The sequence below is a fragment of the Psammomys obesus genome, unplaced genomic scaffold (genome assembly GCF_907164565.1).
Source record: "Psammomys obesus unplaced genomic scaffold, mPsaObe1.curated_primary_1811, whole genome shotgun sequence".
NCBI classification, from domain to species: domain Eukaryota; kingdom Metazoa; phylum Chordata; class Mammalia; order Rodentia; family Muridae; genus Psammomys; species Psammomys obesus.
Genome location: NW_026585894.1, coordinates 12,175,822 through 12,200,760, shown reverse-complemented (window position 1 = coordinate 12,200,760; position 24,939 = coordinate 12,175,822). Strand labels below are relative to the sequence as shown.

Here is a 24,939-nt window from a genome sequence, read left to right as displayed (position 1 = left end):
CTCTTTTTTCTGCTCTCTCTCTTTCTCCTTCTTTCTTTTTTCTCTTTTCTTAGAGCAGAGTCAATCTCAGTCTTTCATTGTTAAATCATCTCATTATACATTTTTCTACATGATCAAAACCCCTTTTTTCTTTCCCCAAAATATTGGACTTTTCCCCAAAGACCCACAAATGAGAATAAACAGAATACAGCAAGCTGTACTCTACATACATGGTACAGTGATTGTTCCCAAGACCTCACAGAACAAAATATACCAAGCTGTACTCTACATACATGGAACAGTGATTACATTGCAAGCAAGCAATAATAATAATAATAATTAACCCAGTGATTTAATAAGACAAACCTTCACATCATAAGTCATCTATGCAAAATCTTGTGATTACAATAAGTGGCATAAGAACAAAGAAGCTCTAAACAAACTGGACTATTCTTAAATCTTAGCTGCTGTTTTTGGCAGAGCAAGTTTCTTCTGAGCTCTTTCTAAACATCTTTTGAAATAAGAGTGATATTCAGAGTGTCTATAGCCCCTTCTTAATAAACTATACAAAGTCCATGTAATCCCCTTATTCTGTCCCAAGGAATCATGTCTATGTGGCCAAGTCTTTCTAGAAAAGGAATTTAGTATGAATCCAGAAATTTCTCTAGCATCTAATTCCTCTCTGACTGCAACAATCTGGGAGTTGGGTGTGGAAACTCAAATAATTCCCGATATGGTTTGATATCCATGAGCTGACTAAGGTTTTTCAGGGAACACTCAACACAAAGGTAGATTCAACCTCTATAGATTCAACCTCTACAGATAATTCAGTGTCCACTGCCTTTATAGCTAAGAAGAATGCTTCGTCCATACTGGTTGTTTCTGAGCCATTTCCCTATCTCCATCATTCTGACTTCAAAAAAAGAAAAATTGTTTTCCTAGTTAAAAGGCCCTAACAGATTTTTTTAACTTTTTTCTTTATTATTATTATTATTTATTATAATTTATTGACTTTGTATCCTGGCTGTAGCCCCTTACCTCATCTCCTCCTAGACCCATCCTCCCTCCCTCTTCTCCCCCTATGCCCCTTCCCTATTCCACTGATAGGGGAGGTCCTTCTCTCCTACTATCTGACTCTAGCCTATCAGGTCTCATCAGGACTGGCTGCATTGTCTTCCTCTGTGATGTAGTTAAGTCACCTTCTCTATCTGTGGCATTCTTTCAAATGCAGGATAAGGAAGTCAAGGCTTCCACTGTACAGTCAGAATAGAAAGTGGTACTTTTGCCTTCAAGGCTTTTATTGTAGTATTGGAAACCAAACAGAAACCAACTATGAAAAATTATAGAACAGAATATAAAGTTCTTCTTAAATTGAAAGTAAGTGCTTAGATCCCTTTACAGACCAAATTAGTATCATGGCATTTGTGTCAAATGAGTATTTTTATCCCACCCTCAGTTCTTTCCATCTCAACCTCTAAGTAGCAGCCTGGGAATAATTATAGCAATGCACCATGTCACTAAGAGAACAACTTCACTTTTCTGTAAGAAATTCTGAATCACGTATTCCCACTATTGAGAGGCAATGTAAATGTAATCATTTAAATAATATGTAGTCTCAAATAACAGCAAATACCCACTGATACCATGGGACAACAATTGACACAGACAAAAACACAAAACTGCTTAGAAATACATTCTAATGAAAGTAGCCAGGGACTAGTAAGGAAAATGGAGAAAAAAAAAAAAAAAACAATTTGCTATACTTACCAATAGAACAGTAAACAGCTCTTGAACATATGCCCTCTCTGACTCTATCAGCTCATTCACGACATGACTGCAATGAACAGACCATACTTATCAGTTAATGTCCTACTCTCATATCACATTAGAATAATCTAAAGCAATGGTTCTTAATCTATGGGTTGTGACCACCTGGGGGTCACATATCAGCTATGTTGTATATCAAATATTTACATTATTATTCTTATTTATAATCTTTACGACTAGTCAAGTGCAGTAGCAAGAAGTCCAGAAAGTGTAAAACAGGAATTCAATCTGTAACTGAATGTGAACAATTAATTGAGATAACTCACTACCTTCAGACCAGCCTACATTATAATTCTTTTTTAAATGTTTTTATTATTATAATTTCTTCACATTGTATCCCAGCTGTAGCTACCTCCCTCATACCCTCCTAATCCCACCCTCACTCCCTCTTCTCCTCCCATGCCCCTCCCCAAATCAAATAATAGAAGAGATCCTCCTCCCCTTCCATCTGACACTAGCCTACCAAGTCTCATCAAGACCAGATGCATTGTCTTCCTCTGTGGCCTGGTAAGGCTGCTCCCCCATAAGGGGGAGGTGATCAAGAGCCAGCCAATGAGTTCATGTCAGAGACAGTCCCTGTTCCCCTTACTAGGGTACCAATTTGGAGGCTGAGCTGCCAAGGGCTACATCTGAGAAGGGGTCTAGGTTATCTCCATGCATGGACCTTGGTTGGAGTATCAGTCTCAGAAAAGATCCCTTTACCCAGATTTTTTTGGTTCTGTTGTTCTCCTTGAGGCACTCCTGTCCCCTCCAGGTCTTTCTATCTCCCCCTTCTTTCATAAGATTCCATGTACTCTGCCCAAAGTTTGGCTATGAGTTTCTGTATCTGCTTTGATACACTGCTGGGTAGAATCTTCCAGAGGCCCTCTATGGTAGGCTCCTGTCCTGTTTCATGTTTTCTCCTTCTTCCAATGTCCATCCCATTTACCTTTCTGCATGAGGATTGATCATCTTACCCAGGGTCCTCCTTCTTTAGCTTCTTTAGGAGTATAGACTTGAGTGTGTTTATCCTATATTATATGACTACATTTCACTTATAAGTGAGCATATACCATGTGTGTCTTTCTGCTTCTGGGTTACCTCACTTAGGATGATCTTTCTCTTTCCCACCATTTGCCTGCAAATTTCATGATTTCCTTGTTTTTAATTGCTAAGTACTATTCCCTTGTGTAAATGTACCACAATTTCTGTATCCATTCCTCCATGGAGGGATATCTGGGTTGTTTCTAGATTCTGGTTATTATGAATAAGGCTGCTCTGAACATGGTTGAGCAAATGTCCTTGTTATATACTTGTCCATATTTTCAATATATGCCTAGGAGTGGAATAGCTGGATCTTGAGGTAGCACACTATTCTTAATTTTCTGAGAAAGCTCCAGATTGATTTCCAAAGAGGCTGTAAAAGTTTACATTCCCACCAGCAATGGAGGAGGGTTCCCTTTCTCCACATCCTCTCCAGCATGTATTATCACTTGAGATTTTTATCTTAGCCATTCTGATGGGTGTAAGATGAAACCTCAGTGTCGTTTTGATTTGCATCTCTCTGATGACTAAAGACTCTGAACTTTCTTTTATTTAATTTTATTTTTTTTAACTTTTACTCTGAGCTTTCTTTAAGTGTTTCTCTGCCATTCAATATTCTTCTATTGAGAATTCTCTGTTTAGCTCTGTACCCCATTTTTAATTGGATTCATTGATTTGTTGGTGTTCAACTTTTTGTTCTTTGTTCCAGATATTTAGTCCTTTGTCAGATATAGGGTTGGTAAAGATCCTTTCCCATTCTGTAGGATGTCATTTTGTTCTGGTGACAGTGTCCTTTGCTTTACAGAAGCTTTTCAGTTTATGAGGTCCCTTTTATTGATTGTTGATCTTAGAGCCTGTGCAGTTGGTGTTCTGTTCAGGAAGATGTCTCCTGTGCCAATGAGTTCAAGGCTCTTCCCTCACTTTTTCTTCTAACACATAGTGTGTCTGGTTTTATGTTAAAGTCTTTGATCCACTTAGACTTTAGTTTTGTGCAGGGTAATAAGTGTGGATGTATTTGCATTTTTCTACATGTAGATATCCAATGAGATCAGCACCATTTGTTGAAGATGCTGTCTTTTTTCCATAGTATGGTTTTGATTCTTTGTTAAAAATCAGGTGTCCATAGTTATGTGGGTTTATTTCTGGGTCTTCTATTTGGTTCCATTGATCCACTAGTCTGTTTCTATGTCAGTACCATGCCATTTTTTTAACTGTTGCTCTATAGTACAGCTTGAGCTCAGGGATGGAGATACCTCCAGAGGATCTAATGCTGTACAAGATTGTTTTAGCAATTCTGGGTTTCTCGTTTTTCCATGTAAAATTGAGATTTGTTCTTTCAAGTTCTGTAAAGAATTGCATGAAATCTGTAGATTGCTTTTGGCACGATGGCCATTTTCACTATATTAATCCTACTGATCCGTGAGCATGGGAGATCTTTCTATCTTCTGAGATCTTCACCTATTTCTTTCTTCAGAGACTTGAAGTTTTTTTTGAACAGGTGTTTCATTTGCTTGGTTAGTGTCACATCAAGGTACTTTATATTATTTGTGGCTATTGTGAAGGGTGTTGTTTCTCTAATTTCTTTCTCAGCCCTTTTGTCTCTTATATAAAGGGGGGTGACTATAATGTACAGTTAATTTTGTATCTAGCCACTTTGCTGAAGGTGTTTATCAGCAGAAGGAGTTCTCTGGTTGAATTTTGGGGGTCACTCATGTATACTATCATATCATCTGCAAATAGTGATACTTTGACTTCTTCCTTTCTGATTTATATCCCCTTAATCTCCTTTAGTTGTCTTATTGCTCTAGCTAGGACTTCAAGTACTATGTTGATGACAGAGTGGGCAGCCTTGCCTAGTCCCTAATTTCAGTGGGATTGATTGAAGTTTCTCTCCATTTAGTCTGATGTTGGCTATAGGCTTGCTGTATATTGTCTTTACGAGGTTTAGGTATGTGCCTTGTATTCCTCATCTCTCCAAATCTTTAAACATGAATGGATGTTGGATTTTTTTCACATGCTTTTTCAGCATCTAAGGGGATGATCACATGGTTTTTCTCCTTCAGTTTGTTTATATGATGGATTACATTGATGGATTTCCATATATTGAATCACCCCTGCATGCCTGGGATGAAACCTGCTTGGTCAAGGTGGATGATATCATGACGTGTTCTTGGATTTGGCTTGTAATATTTTATTGAGTATTTTTACATTAATGTTCATAAGAGAGATAGGTCAGAAGTTCTCTTTTTGTTGTATCTTTGTGAGATTTAGATATCAAGGTAACTGTGGCCTCATAGAACAAGTTTGGTAATTTTTCTATTTTGTGGAATAGTTTGAAGGGTATTGGCATTAGCTCTTCTTTGAAAGAGTGGTAGAATTCTGTGTTGAACCCATCTAGCCCTGGGCTTTTTTTGGAAGGAAGACTTTTGATGACAGCTTTGATTTTCTTGGGGGATATAGGACTATTTAATCTATTTACCTGATCTTGATTTAATTTTGGTAAATTGAATCTATCAATGAAATTGTCTATTTCATTTAGTTTTTCAAATTTTGTGGCATATAGACTTTTGTAGTAAGCCTTAATGATTGTTTGAATTTCCCCAGTGTTATGTTCCCCCTTTCCTTTCTGATTTTGCTGATTTGGATAGTTTCTCTCTGCTTTAGTTTGGCTAAGGGTTTGTCTATGTTGTTGATTTTCTCAAAGAACCAGCTCTTGCTCTCGTTGATTCTTTGAATTATTTTCCTTTTTTCTAATTTATTTAGTTCAGCTCTGAGTTTGATTATTTACAATCATCTATTCCTCTTGGGTGTGTATGCTTCTTTTTTTTCCTAGGGCTTTAGATATGCAGTTGTTTGTATGAGATGTCCCAAACTTCTTTCTGAAGGCACTTAGTGCTATGAACTTTTAGCACTGCTTTCATTGTGTCCCATAAGTTTGGGTAAGTTGTACCTTTATTTTAATTGGATTTTAAGAGGTCTCTAATTTCTTTTTTTATTTCTTCCCTGGCCCAGCTGTCATTGAGTGAGAGTTGTTAATTTTTCACGTGTATGTAGGCTTTTTGTTATTTCTGTTGTTGTTGAGGTCTAGTTTTAGGCCATGGCTGTTTGATAGGATACAAGGGATTATTTTGATCATCTTCTATCTATTGAGGCTTGCTTTGTGCCTGACTATATGGGCAATTTTGGAGAATATATTATGATTCTTAAGAGTAGCAAAATTATAGTTATGAAATAACAATGAAATAATTGTATGGTTGGGGAGGTCACTTAAACATGAAGAACTTTTTAAAAGGTTGCACCATTGGGAAGGTTGAGAACTACCGATGTAAAGTAAAATAAGCTAATATATTGGAACTACCTGGGGGATTTGTTCTAGCATCAAAATATGAAGCTTATGTTTGGTTGTTTAAAAAAGAACTACCTAGAAGGCTCTTAAGTAGACTTAAAGAAAGAAGTCCAGATGTGGTGGCACACACCTTTAATCCTAACACTTAGGCGTTAAAAGCAGATGAATCTGAGTTCAAAGCTAACTTGCATTCAAGTTAGGGCTACATAGCAAGTCTTTGTGGGGGGTACAGAGAAACAAATTCTCATGGGCTGTGGGTTAACATAAAAAATGATTTCTAATTCACTTACACTGAAAACAAATTTGTTAAAATCTTACCCTGAATGAATGGCAGGTTTTGCTTTTTCATTTTCTTTTTTTTAATTTAATTTTATTTTTTATTAGTTGCATTTTATTAACTCTGTATCCCGCTCCCTTACCCTTCCAATCCCACCTTCCCTCCCTCATCTCCTCCCTGACCCTTTCCAAGTCCACTGATTGAGGAGGACCTCCTCCCCTTTCATCTGACCCTGTTTTATCAGGTATCTTCAGGACTGGCTGCAAAGTCCTCCTCTGTGGCCTAACAGGACTGCTCCTCCCTTGGGGGGTGGAGAGGTCAAAGAGCCTGCCATTGAGTTCCTATCAGAAATAGTCCCTGTTCCCCTTACTATGGGAAACCAATTGGTTACTGCGCTATCTCAGGCTACATCTGAGCAGAGGTTCTAGGTTATATCCATACATGGTCCTTGGTGGAGTGTCAGTCTCAGAAAAGACCCCTGTGCCCAGATATATTTGGTCCTTGTGGAGTTCCTATCCTTTCCAAGTCAAACTAACTCCCCTTCTTTCATATGATTCCCTGCACTCTGCCGAAGGTTTGGTTATGAGTCTTAGTATCTGCTTTGAAACACTGCTAGGTAGAGTCTTTCAGATGCCTTCTGCGATAGACTCCTGTCATACGTCCAATGCACATCCCATTTGTCTTTCTAAGTGAGGATTGATCATCTTACCCTGTGTCAGCTTTCTTGTTTATCTTCTTTAGGTGTGTAGATTTCAATATGTTTATCATATCTTGTAGGTCTATACAAGCGAGTATATACCATGTTTGTCTTTCTCCTTCTGGGATACTTCACTCAGAATGATCTTTCCTAGATCCCACCATTTACCTGCTAATTTCATGATTTCCTCGTTTTTGATTGCTGAGTAGTATTCCATTGTATAAAAATTCCACAATTTCTGTATCCATTCTTCCATTGCTGGACATCTGGGTTTTTTCCAGGTTATGGCTATTACAAATAAAGCTGTTACAAACATGGTTGCCAAATGTCATTGTTTTGTACTTGAGCAAATTTTGGATATATGCCTAGCAGTGGTATAGCTGGGTCTTTAGGAAGCACTATTCTTAATTGTCTGAGAAAGTGCCAGATTGACTTCCAAAGTGGTTGTAGCAGCTTACATTCCCACTAGTAATGGAGGAGGGTTCCCCTTTCTCCACATCTCTCCAGCATGTGTTGTCATTTGAGTTTTTCATCTTGGCCATTCTGATGGGTGTAAGATGAAATCTCAGGGTCGTTTTGATTTGCATTTCCCTAATGGCTAATGAGGTTGAACATTTCTTTAAGTGCTTCTCTTCCATCCGATATTCCTCTATGGAGAATTCTCTGTTTAGCTCTGTTCCCCATTTTTTAATTGGATTACTTGGTTTGCTGCTTTTCAGCTTCTTTAGTTCTTTATATATACTGGATATTAGTCCTCTGTCAGATAAAGGGTTGGTGAAGATTCTTTCCCAATCTGTAGGCAGTCATTTTGTTTTCATGACTCTGTCCTTTGCTTTACAGAAGCTTTTCAGTTTCATGAGGTCCCATTTATTGATTGTTCACCTTAGAGCCTGTGCTGTTGGTGTTCTGTTCAGGAAGTTGTCTCCTGTGCCAATTAGGAGACTAGGCTATTCCCCACTTTTTTTTCTAACCAATTTAGAGTATCTGGTTTTATGTCGAGGTCTTTGATCCACTTGGACTTTAGTTTTGTGCAGGGTGATAAATATGGATCTATTTTCATTTTTCTGCATGTAGACATCCAGTTGGACCAGCACCTTAATAGCTACATTTCCTAAGCTTTTCTTTTCAAAAAGAAAGAAAAAAGATACTAGTCAATTAAACACTATTTTCCCCAGTTCTCAGTAACTTTCTGGTTTTTGTTTGTTTGTTTTGTTTTGTTTTTTCCCTCTCTCAGAAAGGTGATACTTTCATTATAGTCACCTTCACATAGGAGTACAACTTAAGATTCTGTAGCAACATTGTCTGCCATCTATATAAAATGATATAACTTTCCTTTCCATTTGATTTCAAAATTATTTAAATTTTACTCCCGTCTCGTCTCTAATATAAGCAATCTCTTTAACCTCTACTTTTGTACATTTCTTTTTTTTTTTTTCCTACTTTAAAGAATTTACACCCTGGCTTTTTCCAAAATGAGTTTCTTTAAATTACCTTCAATAATCTTGGGATGCATACTCCATGCAATTTGATACAAAACTCTGGCAATTTGATACAAAACTCTGGCTTTTTTTTTTTTTTTTTTTTTTTTAGTTTTTAGTTTTTTACATTAATTACAGTGTATTTACTTTGTATCCCAGTTGTAGCACACTGGCTGTTTCTAAGAAGAACATATGAAACTTTCCATTGTTTTTGTTGTTAGCTTTTTGTTTGTTTTTGTTTTTGTTTGTTTGTTTTTGTTTTTTGAGACAGGCCTCAATGTAGTCCTCCTGTCCTAGAACTACATAATCAGGCTAGCTTCAAACTCAGAGATTCACTTACCTCTGACTCCCAAGATTTGGGATTAAAAGAATGTTCCTCTAAGCCCAGCTCATATGAAACTTATATGTCAGGATTTTTAGGCTTAGAATATTAACATAATAATATAAAAGGGTAATTGCTAATTTTCTGTGAAATAGTATCTATAATCCTGTATAGATTTTAACAAACCCCTTCATTGATTTTCCTTTTCTTTTTTTAAATGAAAGAAATGGTATCACAGTTAGCTTTAGCTGTCAATTTGACACAAAACTACAATAGCCTGGGAAAATGGAAATGTCAACTGAATAATTACCCAATCTGTTTGGTGTGCAGACATGTCTGTGGGGTATTCTCTCAATTTACATGAGAGGCTCAGCCACTGTAGGTGCTGCCACCCCTGGACAGGTAGTCCTGCCATTAAGCAGCACCTCCCCCTGGCCTCTGTTTTAGTTCCTACCTGCAGGTTCCTGCCCTGACTTTTTCTCATGATGGACAAAGATCTAGAAGTGTAAGTCAAATAAACCATTCTTTCCCCAAATTGCTCTTAGTCACAGTCTTTATCACAACAACAGAAACCAAACTAAAACAGATGGGACTCTGTGTGCAGCATGCTTATTATCATGAATGAAGTGTCTCTTCTGTAGGAAATAGAACTTACACACTTGTGTTCTTACCACAAGTTAGAATTCATTGTTACGGCAATTCATCTTACCATATCTCACACTGTGTAGACTAAATGTATTCATTCTGTTCCCCAATTATTTTTCAATAAAACTGGGAAACAGGAATTGGAAAGATGGCTCTGTGATTAAGAGCACATGCTGCTCTTATAGAACACCCATATGAAAATCCTAAAAAGTAGACTAGGATATAGCTTAGTGGCAGAGCACTTGCCTTATAACCCATAGTACTACCAAAGAAAATTCCTCAAGTCTCATAAAACAGTTCACATCTGCTCCAACCTAAATCTAGAACTTGTGACACCTTGTTAGTGTTCTTTAATGTCCTCATTAGGACCCTATTTTGTACACTGAAAATTCTAAGTACATAAAACTTTCAACACTGAATCAGAACTTCCCATTACGCACGTGTGCGTGCGCGCGCGCGCGCGCGCGCGCACACACACACACACACACACACACACACACACACACACACATGAATGTAAGGTAAAAACGAAAGCCTACTTCTTTAAAATATCCAAGCTATTGTCCAGTCTGGGAGACTGCTCAGAATCCCTCTTCTCTTGGCTGTCCTGAATAACTTCAATCTGAAATAATGAAAATAAAAGTTCAATCATGTCTATGTAATTACAGTACTTTCTCAAATACATTTATATAAAATTAACTTCAATCCTAACTTTGAAGATAAATTGATATACAATACTGTATTTTTCTAAAAATGACTTGTATATATACAAATTAAATATATGCTTTGAGTTACCTAAAAGCACAGATTTAAGGTACTAACTCATATTTATTTTATATACTTCTATTTATGTCAAAAAAAAAAGGCTACTTGCTGGACTACTATAATGACAGTAAATAGAACTTTGAGCACCACTATATTACCACACATAGTGAACTAAGGAGCATCATAAATGTTATTTCCATTGGAAAATAACTTCATGTGTCCTGTTATCTCCTGTTAATTAATAAATCTGATGTTAATAGAACTTATCAGACTATACCATCAATAAGAGAGAGTCTGGCATTAAAAGCCAGGTAGTCCAGGTACAGTTTGCACTGCTATGCTGTAATGCAATGCCTCTTAGAGGTATGTTCCTGGGAGCACTTACTACTAAGGACCTACAAGTAATTCATAGGATCCTACAGCTGTGAGGAGGTTGCTCTGCATATATTAACTTGTCACAAAAAATTGAGAACAAATCTTAGACACTTGCGCTACCTACTTTCTCCACACGAATACACCCCAAGAAACTCAGTGGTTGCCTGGAATGGTGGACAATAGTAAGTCCCCTGTGTACTATATTTTTCCCCAAAAGAAAAAAAAAAAAAATATATATATATATATATATTATATGATTTTAAAATGCCACCTATAAATTAGGCACAGTAATAAGTCATAATAAAGTGTAATTTCTCATAATAAAATATTATACATAGACTCTCTCTTTTTCTCTAGAATTTTCTATTTAATTTTGAATTTAATAGGCCTCAGGTAACTAAGGGGGACTGCTGTACCCATCAAAAAACAAAGAGTAGCTGGGCACTCTGGAAGCAGAAGCAGGTGGATCTCTATGAGTTTGAAGTGAGCCTAATCTACACAGTGAGCCCTAGGACAGCTCAAAAAAAAAAAAAGGAGGAGGTAAAGAGGAAATCAAAAAAGAAACATATATGCATTTGAATCTTGAGTCAGTCTCTGAATGGTCCATGCTAAACTTCCCTCTATCCTTTGTTTTTGCAGTGCTACACTCATTCATGAAAGAAAGCATCATCTGTAGAAAGGTCAAGTATTACGTAGGTGTGTGGAGGTGGGCAGTATGAAGAGGATCTGGAACTGATACACGTTGTTCTACAGAAATGAGTCTGAACTTAAGCCAGGACTTAAAAAAAAAAAAAACATACTTACACCCTGGAACTATGCTAGCACAGCAATTGGACATGAGGCAGCAGATTTTTATTATACATGTAAAGTTTTCAAATTCACAAGGTCAATGTAATGAATGGGAAACAGGCCTGAAAAACCCATACTAATTCTGCATTTGTAGCAACACAGCCAACTTTGAATTCATTAATCAAACATACTTACTTTTATGTTGCTCTGAGTATGAGTCTTTCTCCAAGATTGCTTTACTGGTAGAGAAATGTGAAATAATGTTAAACCAGAATTAAAGTCAACACTTTTAATGAGAACACATGCATGTTTACTAAAAGAATATTAATGATTCAATATATGCTAGTATTTTAAATCACTCTATGAAAGACAGCAATTGGTTAGAAGTTTATATATAATCCAACTTCTCTTGGAGCATGATTTTGCTATGTACTACCCATTTTCTCATTCTCTAGACATCCACTTACTTCTCAAAAGAAAAGGGTATAAAGTGTTCACAAATATGCTATTTACTATGCATTCTGCCACATAACCATTCAATCAGATTGTAGTTCACTTACTAACTGCATCAAAGAGCTTTATGAATCTAGCCCTACATTTATGAGAAAAGGGAAGACAGGGGACAGCAGTGGGGAGGATAATGAAAAGAACAAATTATCGGGCAGTCAAGATGGTTCATCAAGTAAAATTGTTTGCTGCTATACCTGATGAGCTAAAATTGATCCTCAATTTTAGACATATATGGTGAAAGGGGAGAAACAAACCCAGCAAATTATCCTCTCATCTACATATGTGTATGGTTTTACACACACACATATTCAAAGAAGAACAAATTATGTGTGAAAATGCCATAGAGTCATGACTTTGGATCATGCATGGACTGAACCTAGATCCCCTGCACAGATGTAGCCAATGGGCAGCTTGGTCTTCATGTGGGTTCCCTAGTAAGGGGAGAAGGGGCAGTCTCCAAAATGTATTCTGTTGCATGCTTTTTTGATCTGGTAGGGCTGCCTCGCCATACCACAGGGGAAGAGGAGATACTCAGTCCTAATGTAACTTAATGTGCTTGGGTAAATTGGTGGGAGAGGATCCCATTTTCTGAGGAATAGAAGAGGGAGAATGGAGGAAGAGTGAAGGAAGGTAGGACAGGAAGAAGATGAGGAAGGGGGCTACAATTGGGATGTAAAATGAATAAATAAATTAATTAAAAGAAAAGAAAGTCATTACTTTATATGTTAACTTGAAAATTAATGTAAAAATCCAAGCTTATCCTAGTTATAGTATCCACTATTAATTTGGCACTTAGAGCAAACAGGCCCTGATCTAAGCTCAATGCTTTGGGTTTTTTAAATTTTTGTTTTAATTCTCAAATCTATACTAAGAGATAGAAAACAGCATCTATCTTATTTTTCAGAAATCGCTAAAGTTAGTATCTTGTTCAGGAAGTAGAGGTGGATTTAAACCCATACATGTTTCTAATCACTACACAAAATACTTTGAAAGCAAGAAAAATACTCATTAAAGGAAAATCAAAGTTCAAAGCCTTAATGTTTATTTCTTAACAATAAATTTCCAGCACTGGGACAAAATAAAACACGGTTGCGGATGAACTGGAAATAAGTTCAACAGAAGAGAACTGGCCTAGCATGTGTTCAATTTCCAGCACTGAAAAAAAAAAAAAAAAGATGGCTTTCACAGAAACAGGCAGAGTCAGATGTTCTTTAAAAGTAAAAGGCATAGACAAGGACTATATTACGTTCCAAATTATGAAGGTTGCTACTGATCTGGTGTACATGAATACTGCTCTCAGCATGGAAGAAATATACCTCTTATCCTCCTCTCCTTGGCTAGAGCTAGTGTCAGGCACATTCAGGGAGTGAAAAGTCTTTCATATTATCAAATATATGTACGTGACTATCATTTATTACAAAGTATTGACACATGAAAGCTATATATAACTATACATTAGACTTAGTATTAATTACCATATGAACTCAGCTTATCGTTATTATTATTATTATTATTATTATTTATAATTTATTCACTTTGTATCCCAGCTGTGGCCCCCTCCCTTATCTCCTTCCAGTCCCGCCCTTCCTCTCTCTTATCTCCCTATGCCTCTCCCCTAATCCACTGATAGGGGAGGACTTCCTCCCCATTTATCTGACCCTAGCCTATCAGGTCTCATCAGGACTTGCTGCATTATCTTCCTCTGTGGCCTGGGAAGGCTGCATCCCCACCCTCCAGGGGAAGGTGATCAGAGAGCCTGCCACTGAGTTAATGCCAGAGACAGCCAATGTTCCCCTTTCTAGGGACCCATTTGGAGACTGAGTCTATGGGCTACATCTGAGCAGGAGTTTGAGGTCATCTCCATGCATGGTCCTTGCTTGGGGTATCATTCTCTTCAGGAATCCCCAGGGCTCAGTTATTTTGGCTCTGTTGGTTTCCTTTTGGAGCTCCTGTCCCCTCCAAGTCTTTCTATCTCCTCATTCTTTCATAAATTCCATGCACTCTGCCCAAAGTGTGTCTGAGTCTCAGCCTCTGCTTCAATACTTTTATCAGTAAAGTCTTTCAGAGGCTCTATGCAGTAGGTTCCTGTCCTGTTCCTTGTCTTCTCCTGCTTCCAATGTCTTTTGAATTTGCCCTTCTGAATGAGGATTGAGCATTTTCCTTAGGGTCTTCCTTATTTAAACTGAGCTTCTTAACAAGTACCAGTGTGCCTCATCTTAAAGATACCAAATATACAAAATCTAAACTTATTTCTAAACGTAAATTATGGATTGGTTGCAAATATATTGAGAGATGCAAAAGAGTATATGTTTGTATCTCTGTAACACGTCTTTCTCTGAAAAGTGAGACAAATATATTCATTCTTTCAACAATGTAAAGGCATACAAAATAGCTGAGCACCTGTGTGATATGGCAAGTTAGCTCTGTGTTTGGGGGTATGCAAAGGTGGCTTGCAAACAGATCCTGTCCTTGCAGAGCATCCTGCCAAGCAAACGCAACAGCAAACTGGTAAGTAGTCTGCAACTGAGAAGAAATAAGGAAATGTTTTATTATTTGGGATGACCACCTGACTGAGCCAAGTTACAGGGCAACAGCGGAGTAGAGAAAAGCTTGTCAGGAGAAAGTAGCCTCAGGATAGGAGCTAGCAAGGAAGCCATGGAGCAAGAGGGGGAAAGTAGTGCAGAAAAAAACAGTCTGCAAACTCCACCAACTAATATGGAAGAAAAAAAGGGGGCAAGGAGAGTGTGGCAATGGGAGCCAAAGACACTATTATCAAGGACACCAGTGATGTTATTTTGGACTCAGAAACTGGCAGTAAAAAAAATTAATGATAGCAGTAACTAGATGTACATAAGGCATATTTAGCAATAAAATCAATCAATGGTATAGGAATAAGCAGGAACAACTAAATCGTGGTGAGTGGGGATGTCATAATACCAGTCAACAAGATGAGAAATGGCAGAGAAACAATAAGGAGATGTGGAGAAAGGGGAATCCTCCTCCATTGCTGGTGGGAATGTCAACTGGTACAACTACTATGGAAATCAATCTGGTGCTTTCTCAGACAATTAGGAATAGTGCTACCTCAAGACCCAGCTATACCACTCCTAGGCATATATCCAAAAGAGGTTCAAGTACACAAGGACATTTGCTCAACCATGTTTGTAGCAGCTTCATTTGTAATAGCCAGAACCTGGAAACAACCCAGATGTCCATCAATGGAGGAATGGATACAGAAATTGTGGTACTTTTACACAATGGAATACTACTCAGCAATTAAAAACAAGGAAATCATGAATTTTGCAGGAAAATGGTGGGATCTAGAAAAAAATCATCCTGAGTGAGGTATCCCAAAAGCAGAAATACATACATGGTATATCCTCACTTATATAGACCTATCAGATAGGATAAACATACTAAATTATGTACACCTAAAGAAGATAAACAAGAAAGAGGTCCAGGGGTAAAATGGTCAATCCTCATCTAGAAAGACAAAGGGGATGGACATTGGAAATAGGAGAAAACAAGTAACAGGACAGTAGCCTACCATAGAAGGCACCTGAAAGACTCTACCTAGCAGTGTATCAAAGCAGATGCTGAGACCCATAACCAAACCTTCATTAGAGTGTAGGGAACCATATGAAGGAAGGAGGAATAAGTATATCCTAGAGAGGAGAGGGAGCCCCACAAGGTCCAAACATATCTGAGCACAGGGGTCTTCTATGAGACTGTTTATCCAACCAAGGACCATGCATGGATATAACCTACAACCCCTGCTCAGACATAGCCCATGGTAGCTCGGTATCCAAGTGGGTTCCCTAGTAAGGGAGACAGAAATTGTTTCTGACATGAACTCAAGAGCTTCCCTTACCCACCCCTGAGAGAGGAGCAGCCTTGCTGGGCCACAGATAAGGACATTGCAACCATCCTGAAGATACCTGATAAGCTAGGGCCAGATGGAAGTAGAGGAGGACACTCCCTCTCAGTGGACTCAGAAGGGAGCAGGGAGGAGATGAGGGAGGGAGGGGAGGATTGAGAGGGAAAGAGGGAGAGGGCTATAGCTGAGATACAAGTGAATGTATAAAATTATTTAAAAATAAAAAAATATTTAAAAAAAAAGTTTTACAAGGTTTGCAGGAGAGCTATGTTCATTTAGGATATGGTGAGACTATTTTGTATGGAAATTTTCATGTAGTAAATACAAGCCTGAAGCTTAGGAGACAGATCTAGATTAGAAATAGAACTTCTGGAGCCCAACCATATCTTTACACTTTATTTTTACTGGCACTGCCCTTCCAAAACTTCCCTTCATACTCAACATGAATTCATCAAACATATTATCACATCGTGCTAGTTGCCAGGCACTGTGCTAGGTGGAAAATTCAACTTAATGACAAAAAAAGAACTGAACAAGGAAAAACAGAATAAAAACAGTTTGGCTCATTTTGATAAAAAATTATCACACACTTTGATTTGGTCAAATACTTGGTTCACCAATTCCAAGTTTTGAAATCTTGTCTGGCATATATTAAAAAACTGTGTTAACCACAGATCCATAGGGTAATATGCAGAAGTTCTATACCTTAAATAGTGATCTGGTTTCATTTACAAAGCATAATGGATAGTGGAGAAAATCATATATCTACCCCAGCCATTTATTCATTAAGGTACCTTCTTCTTCATGAATACACTAGATACTCTTAAGTTAAAGCAAATTCAAGCGATTCCAAACACACATTTTTATTATGAGATGTGGGAGTCTTTAAAAGTGAAAAAAAAGCCTGATTCACATTAATTTTACTAACTCTATTTTTAAGACATATTGTTTATTTTGAATTATGTTTATGTGGATGTGAGTAGACAGGTGGGTATATGGATGCCAGAAGAGGGCATTAGATCCCCTGATCCTAGAGTTACAGGTGGTGGTGAGCTGCCATGTGGATGCTGCAAAGTGAAATGGTGTCCACTAAAAAAGCATGAAATGCTCTTAACCACTGAGACATCTGTCCTGCCTCTGCTTCATTCTTTTTGTTAAGTGTTATTTTGTGAAAAAAAAAAAAAGACTTTAGAAACATACTCTATTCTTTACACAGTCTTTTTTTTTTTTAAGGTAAGTTCAATGTTGAGAGAGAACAATGGATGGTTAGTATGAAAAAATAGTTATTTACAGGTAGAATCCATGAATGAACTGCTGCTGTTTTTAGATGACAAACTAGTTTTTCATGTGTACAAACTCATAAAGTGTATTCATGATAAGTAATATAATAAAGATGGGTACCTTTTGAAAAAAGTTTACATGCTTGAAAGAAAGAATATCCAATTCCCACTGCAGAAAGTGTAATGCCATTATATAAGAATACGAGAAAGAGAAATGAAATAATACAAAACAAAATTTTCTTTGAAAGACTAATGACATGAATGGGTCTTGGATGATCTGGTCACAAACCAAAGTTCTCTGCTTCAGGAAGACTTCAGCTTTTGGGGTCTATTAAAAAAGGAGATTTAATCAGACAGAAGTGATAGTCCAATTTATTGAGTAATTCTTACTTTCTGCAATTCTATTTGAGTTTCTCTTTATAATTGCTTTCTAAGCCAGAAGATATTTGTCTCTACTTTACAAACAAGGAAACTGAAGCCATCAATGAGTATCTGCCTAAGGTCACACAGCTAAAGTATCCAGAAATCTAACTGGTGCCTGCTTTGTGCTCAGAAATATCAACTGTTGGGTTCAATCAGTTCATTTTGTTATTCTTATTATTGTTATTCTTATTACTTTTTTCAGTATCTTTGATATTCCCAATATCTTTAGTATATTTTTAGCATAGTCAACATTATTCATTTAAATCACTGCAGGATAGGAGCCTCACAAGGACCAAATATATCTGGGCACAGGGTTTTTTTTTCTGAAACTGTTTCTCCAACCAAGGACCATGTATGGATATAACCTAGAACCTTTACTCGGACGAAGCCCGTGGTAGCTCAATAACCAATTGGTTTCCCATAGTAAGGGGAACAAGGACTATTTCTGACATGAACTCAATGGCTGGCTCATTGACCTCCTCACCCCCCAAGGGAGGAGCAGTCCTGTTAGGCCACAGAGGAGGACTTTGCAGCCAGCCCTGAAGATACCTGATAAAACAGGGCCAGACGAAAGGGGAGGAGGTCCTCCCCAATCCGTGGACTTGGAAAGGGGCAGGGAAGAGATGAGGGAGGGAAGGTGGGATTGGGAGGGAATAAGGGAGCAGGATACAGCTGGGATACAGAGTTAATAAAATGTAACTAATAATAAACATTAAAAAATAAATAAATCATTGCTCACACAGTCTTATTTTAAGTATGCATGCACTTTGGAATTACTAACCAGGTAACTTCCAATGCATTTGTAACTTGATCCATGCTGGAGATGAGTTGTACTTATTCATTACCTCTGCCTCAAGCCTTCTTTGCATTTCAAAAGTAGTTTCCTGCACTAGTAAAGTGACTGATGCAATTTAACTCAAAGAGACTGAATTTAATCATTTGTTTATTCACTAAACTAACATGTACAAAAGAGCAAACTGCTCTCTCTCCAAGAGCTCCAGAATTAGCTCCAGGAAACCCTTGTAAGAATAATTCTTATTTTCAGAGTTTCAGGTTCAACACCATTACAAGAATAATATTTTATAGAACTTAGAAAGAAATGGGATGTTACACAATTAAATAGTTTAAAGATTAAAACAAGAAAATGGAACCTGTAACAAGAAATTACTAACGAAATTAGCATTTACCAGCATCTATTTAAAAAATAATCCATCCTATTATATAAGAAGACACTTGAAAACAAGCATCACATAATAACCAAATAATTGCTTACTGGAATAACAATAAGCATATATATTTGTAGTTACATGAATGTACATATGACTTTCATGTCCTTTTGTAGAAAACGTAAAAGTCTAAAGCTAATAAAATCATCACACTCATTTCTCAAGCTGACAGTATTCAGAGCTCTTACTGTGGTTTATGAACATAAAGGAATCTTATTCTGACTTCTGCTTTGTACAACATATTTAAACATAAACAAAGAGGCTAAAAGTTTTTAAAAGAATTTAGTAGATATATCATGTGCATCAAAGGAAACAATGGGAAGACAAAAAAGAAACAGAAAACTACTTTACCATGTTTAGGTGAAAAGAACATTGCTCTTGGTCTCATCAAATTTTCAGGTGCAGGAATCACACACTGAACTGGCCTCTCAGGACTATCTTTCAGGTTCTTAGAACCTGCCTGTTGGTTCTCAAATATACTTCGAATATTTTCAAGCTTGAGTTGTACATTCTGCATTTGAGCCTATGATTTAAATTAGACTTCTATGAGCTAGGGTTGGAGAGATGGATCAGCAATTAAGAACACTGGCTGCTCTTGCAGAGGACCTGGATTCAATTCCAAGCACCCACATGGTCACTCAGAATAGGCACTAGACATTGTACATAGTACACACATATACACACATGCAGTTAAAGCACATATACATAAAATAAAATAGGAAATCATATGAGCTGCCATGCCTAGAGTACATCCATAATCTCAGCACTGAGGGGGCAGATGAGAGTAAATCTCTGTGAGTGCAAGGCCAGCCTAGTCTACATACCTAGTTCCAGGTCAGTCAGGGCTACATAGCCAGACTGATCTTAAAAATTTTATGTGAGTTATTACCTGAAATGAGTCATAACAACTATTACATTCCTCAGATGTAGTTAAAAAATCATTTCAGGACTGAGGAAATGGTTCAGTCACTAAAGTACGTGCTACATAATCATGAAAACCTGAGTTCAGATCCCCAGCAGCCATATAAAATTCAGGCACAGCAGGAACATCTGTAAGCTCAGTGCTGGGGTAGCAGAGACAGGAGGATCTTTGGAGCTCATTGACCAGCCAGTCCAACTGAATCAATGAGAGCTCCAAGTTCCTGGAGACTGTCTAACAGTAAGGAGAGTGACTAAGATAGATACTTAAAGGCAAACTTTGGCTCCCACTTGTATGCACACATGTACATACCCACACAAACGTGTTGATATGTAAGTATCAAGGTGCTAAATCTTCAGATTATATGGTGGTAGGATAATTTTCAACTGCTTTTGTAGACCAGAGAGAAGGCTTTCTATATAAGTATGAGGGCCTGACTTTGAATCCCAAGAACCACATACAAAGTGGAGCACAGGAATGTGCATGCATAATCCCCAGGGTTTGCTGGCTTGCCACTCCAGCTAAACCAGCAAATGCTAGGTTCAATGAGAGGCCTTGTCTCAAAATAAGGTAGAGAGAAATAAAGGAAGATAGGACCCCTGTTTGTCATGTGCTCATATGCAATGTACAAATTCACAAATAAACACATAGCACAATCATAGAAACAACTTATTTTGAATGTAAAATACAACCAGAGCAAATTTAGGAAAAAAACAACATATTAGTGTATTCTTTTTGTATAAATGTAAAACCAAAGTCCCAATGTAAAGAACCTAAGGTGAGGATATATCAGTCATAAAACTGATCATAACAGTCCACTCTACTTAGGTGCCCTTCTCTGAGGATGAAGAACAAAATATATGTGAAAGCTCATAGCACATTTAAAGCACTTAAAAATAATAGAGTTCTCCTCTTCTTTCTGATCTTAGTCTATCAGCTCTCATCAAAAGTGGCTGCATTGTCCTCTACTGTGGCCTGGTAAGTGGACTTGGGGAGTGACATGCATGCAGAAAGGGGAAGGAGGGTGGGATCGGGAGGGGAGGAGGGAGGGGCTTATGAGGGGATACAAAATGAATAAAGTGTAATTAATAAAAAATAAAAAAAAGAACTGAAGAAAAATTGTTAAGAGTGTTTACCAATAAATGGGTGATTTGTTTACCCTGATGTAAAAAAATAATAATAATAATAGAGTTAGGTTGAATGTAGTAGAGGAGGCCAGCATAGTCTTTATGAGGAGTTTCAGAAAAACCAAGGCTATAGTGAAAATCAGTCTCAAACAAACTTAATATTAATAAATAACATTAATAGACTCAAAGCTCACAATGAAAGTCATACTTAGATAGCCTTTGGATTCTCTAATACATGACAGTGACACTATCACCCCACAGTCCAGTCCTCAAAATGACTATGTATATACATACTAATATAAAGTTGGCTGTGGTATAGTAAAACTCTTACACCACGGTAATTACTTTGCTTGTATGTCTTTGAATAAAATGTTTCTCACCTTGAGTTCAGGAGATAAAAGCACATCAAATTCATATTGCAGGTTTTCAATATCATAACTGATGAAAGGCACAGCCATTTGAAGAAACTTCTCTACATCATGAAGGGCTTTCTGAGCTTCTTCTTTAGTCTGAAACTTATCTGCTCCCTGATTAGCCAGGAGGCATTCCCCTTGATCACAGCACTGACGTGCCTGATGAGGAAAATCACAGAAATCAAAGCAGCAAACATGAGGATGGATAAAGAGAACATAGGTTTACCATTAAAAGAGCTGTGTCCAATTATTGTTTTATTATCACATCTTGGTGAAGGGGAGAGGGATATGGGTGGGTGTGCAAAGCATATCTGTGACTTAGCACATGAGTGGAAGTCAGAGGACAACTTGGCAGGAGTCAATTCACTCCTGCCAGCACATGGGCCCTTGGGATTAAATTCTGCTAATAAAGCTCAATAGCAAGTGCCTTTATCACTGAATGATCTTATGGGTTGGAGATGTCTCACTTCTGTCAATCAGAATTATTTTCAGAGGCTAGCTATAGGGGCACACAATTTTAAAACCAGTACTCAGGAGGCAGGTGTAGGTGAATCTCTGTGAATTTGAAGCCAGCTTGGTCCACATAGTAAGTTTCTATTAGCTATGTAAAGAGGTTCTGTCTCTATAAGAAAGAAAGAGAGAGAGAGAGAGAGAGAGAGAGAGAGAGAAAGAAAGAAAGAAAGAAAGAAAGAAAGAAAGAAAGAAAGAAAGAAAGAAAGAAAGAAAGAAAGAAAGAAAAAGAAAAAAATGCTTTCAGAGCTATTAATAAATGGCATCTGGTGGTGCCCCCAGAAATTCTGATTCAGTAGCGCTGGGCTGCCAGCCAGACATTTATAGCATTAAAGCTCTCCACAGGTTATTGGTGATACACAGCCAAGGTTGGGAAGCACTGCATTTACTTCATAATAAGTAATTTTTTTCTGCAGCAGGAGTCTGGCCATTTTCTCAACACTAACAGTTCACTTGCATGTTATTTTCTACAAATCAATGACTGAAATATGAAACTCCTAACAAAATATATCAATGCTTAATAATTGTCAAGGGCAAGAACAAAGGTAGGGTTTTTTTGAACCAGAAAAAGAGAGGTGCAGATTAGCATGATTATATTCAGATGTGATATTGACAAGTGACACTCCCGTTTACATTCCTCTGCTGTGACCAGATCTGCAGGGTGGCGTTTCCATTCACTGCTTACTCATAAAATAGATCTGACCCACAGGAATGGCAGAATATTTTTTAGTCACCCGTTAATTTTTAGTACCATACTTTATGAAATGTGGAAGGAATTTCAGTCTTCTGCAAAATGTCCCCTAGGCTATGAAGTGCTCTGACTGCAAAACATCACCAGGTTTTAGAGATAGACTTCCATCACCACCATGGTCTCCACTTTGAAAATAGGGCAAATGGTACTATACTGAATCTACCATAGATAGTTGCATAGGAAGACAGACTGGGAAACCACAATCAGGTTCAGTCTTTAAGACCTTTTACAAATTTAAATCAAAGCTATAGACACTGACCCCTTGACCTCTAAGAAGAGGAATGATGTATTATAAAGCATGTATGTGAGAAGATGAAAGGGGTACCATAAGACATATGGTCAAAAAGTAAAGATTAGAGAACCCAAGAAGAAAAAGAATTATGGTCCTTTTCAGAAATGGGTTGTTTTTTCATCATATTACCTGCTGTAGGAGTTTGTGCATTTTGAAAGTCCTGCTGAGCTGCATCCACTTTGCTCTGATCTCATTAACTAAAACATCAGAAAGGTAGCGTAGCTCATTGCACCTCTGACAGATTAAATCAAGTGCATAGTGGTGATTCGATGCAAGCTTGTGGCCATGTAGTATCACAAGCCGGGCCTTCACTAACAGTTCCTGATTTGAAAGAAGAAAAAAATTCCTGACTGTATGATCTCTTCTCAGACAACAGGGGTGGAGTGGGAGAGGTGAAAGGATCATTAAAGAACACATTTAACAGGGGAAATATATGGCCACAAATCATGATTGATTTCATGTCATTTTCTGCATTCAACAAAAGAAAACACACACACACACACACACACACACACACACACAAACCTTACAGGGATAATGATTAGTTATAGCAGAGACATCAACCATCAGAAACTGGCAAGTTTGTAACTATAAAACAAAAGTCAACTACCTCATTTTACTCAGGCTATAAAGACTGCCTTCTAGTATTCACAGACATAAAACAGAAACATACACAGCACTCAGTACAAACAGCAGCCAAATGAAAGTTAATATATTTCAATTTCAATTCCAGTTACCCGAGTGCTTTTGGGATACTTCATTATTCAGGTGAAGAATGGAGACATAAGAAGATTAAATCATGTATCCAAAGACACATCCTTAAAACATACCAGTAGGAATTTGGTCACATATTGTTTGTCGTTAGAATTGGCTTCCTAATGTTAAAAAAAAGTCCTTGTACAGTATGTAGTCCAAAGTAAGTTAGGTAAATTTACCTAAGAAAACTGCATGGCTTTCAGATAGTGTTACTACAGAAAATACAAAACCAAACCTGCATTAAAAAACACACTAAAATATTGTTGGTTGTTCATCAGAAAGACAAATTTAAATGGGTATCATTCTCAATATACATTTTTTTCTGCCATCTCCAAAACAATTTACAGTCTTGTTCCTACAGATGGCCTTCTAACAGATGCCTACAACTTTAATGATTTCCTATAACTACATGATGCACCTGCAACGCCACCATAAAATGAATTTTAAGCTAATACTCTGTCGATTATATAGTTATGAGATGTTAGGTAAAATAAGCATTTATACCAAGTCCTAGTGAAACATAAACACAGCAAACATTGAAATGTTTTCTTATGGGAGGTGGTTGTACTGGGATACAAAGTGAATAAACTGTAATTAATAAAAATAAAATAAAAATTTTTAAATGTTTTCTTACCTGAGATTTTTCATCCAAGATCTCTATTTTTTTAAGTTGCTGTTTTACTTGAGCTAAGTTCCCTGTTACATCACCCAGTTCTCTTTGTTGATCTAATAAAATTTCAAATTGAGTCACAATCTAGAAGAAATAAAGGTTTAAAACATGTGAATTTTTAAAGATTCACCTTTAGTAATGATCACATTACATAAAAATGCCATTAAATAAGAATGCCAATATGAGAAAATAACACATAAACAAAATATGTTCAGCTATTTTGTTCAAAAAAATAAACATACTCTGTTAAAATGAAGATTTATAGAGATCCGTGCACATATGATTTATTAAGCTCAACCTCATTAGCCATTAGGGAAATGCAAATCAAAACGACCCTGAGATTTCACCTTACACCCATCAGAATGGCCAAGATCAAAAACTCAAGTGATAGCACATGCTGGAGAGGTTGTGGAGAAAAGGGAACCCTCCTCCATTGCTGGTGGGAATGTAAACTGGTTCAACCACTCTGGAAGTCAATCTGGCGCTTTCTCAGACAACTAGGAGTAGTGCTACCTCAAGACCCAGCTATACCACTCCTAGGTATATACCCAAAATTTGCTCAAGTACACAACAAGGACATTTGTTCAACCATGTTCATAGCAGCTTTATTTGTAATAGCCAGAACTTGGAAACAACCCAGATGTCCATCAACGGAGGAATGG

General features: G+C 37.3%; 1 protein-coding gene across 1 annotated transcript in view; it reads right to left on the bottom strand.

Annotated features, from left to right (window-relative positions):
- Positions 1–24,939, bottom strand: part of Mcf2 (MCF.2 cell line derived transforming sequence) — a 90,274-nt gene that overhangs the window by 27,512 nt on the left and 37,823 nt on the right. The window contains exons 9-16 of the mRNA XM_055599568.1: positions 24,242–24,361; positions 22,981–23,172; positions 21,266–21,457; positions 19,191–19,362; positions 17,312–17,359; positions 11,719–11,762; positions 10,134–10,216; positions 1,747–1,813 (exon numbers count right to left, since the gene is read on the bottom strand). Of these exons, the coding sequence (XP_055455543.1) occupies positions 1,747–1,813; positions 10,134–10,216; positions 11,719–11,762; positions 17,312–17,359; positions 19,191–19,362; positions 21,266–21,457; positions 22,981–23,172; positions 24,242–24,361 (918 nt within the window). The remainder of the gene's footprint in view (positions 1–1,746; positions 1,814–10,133; positions 10,217–11,718; positions 11,763–17,311; positions 17,360–19,190; positions 19,363–21,265; positions 21,458–22,980; positions 23,173–24,241; positions 24,362–24,939) is intronic.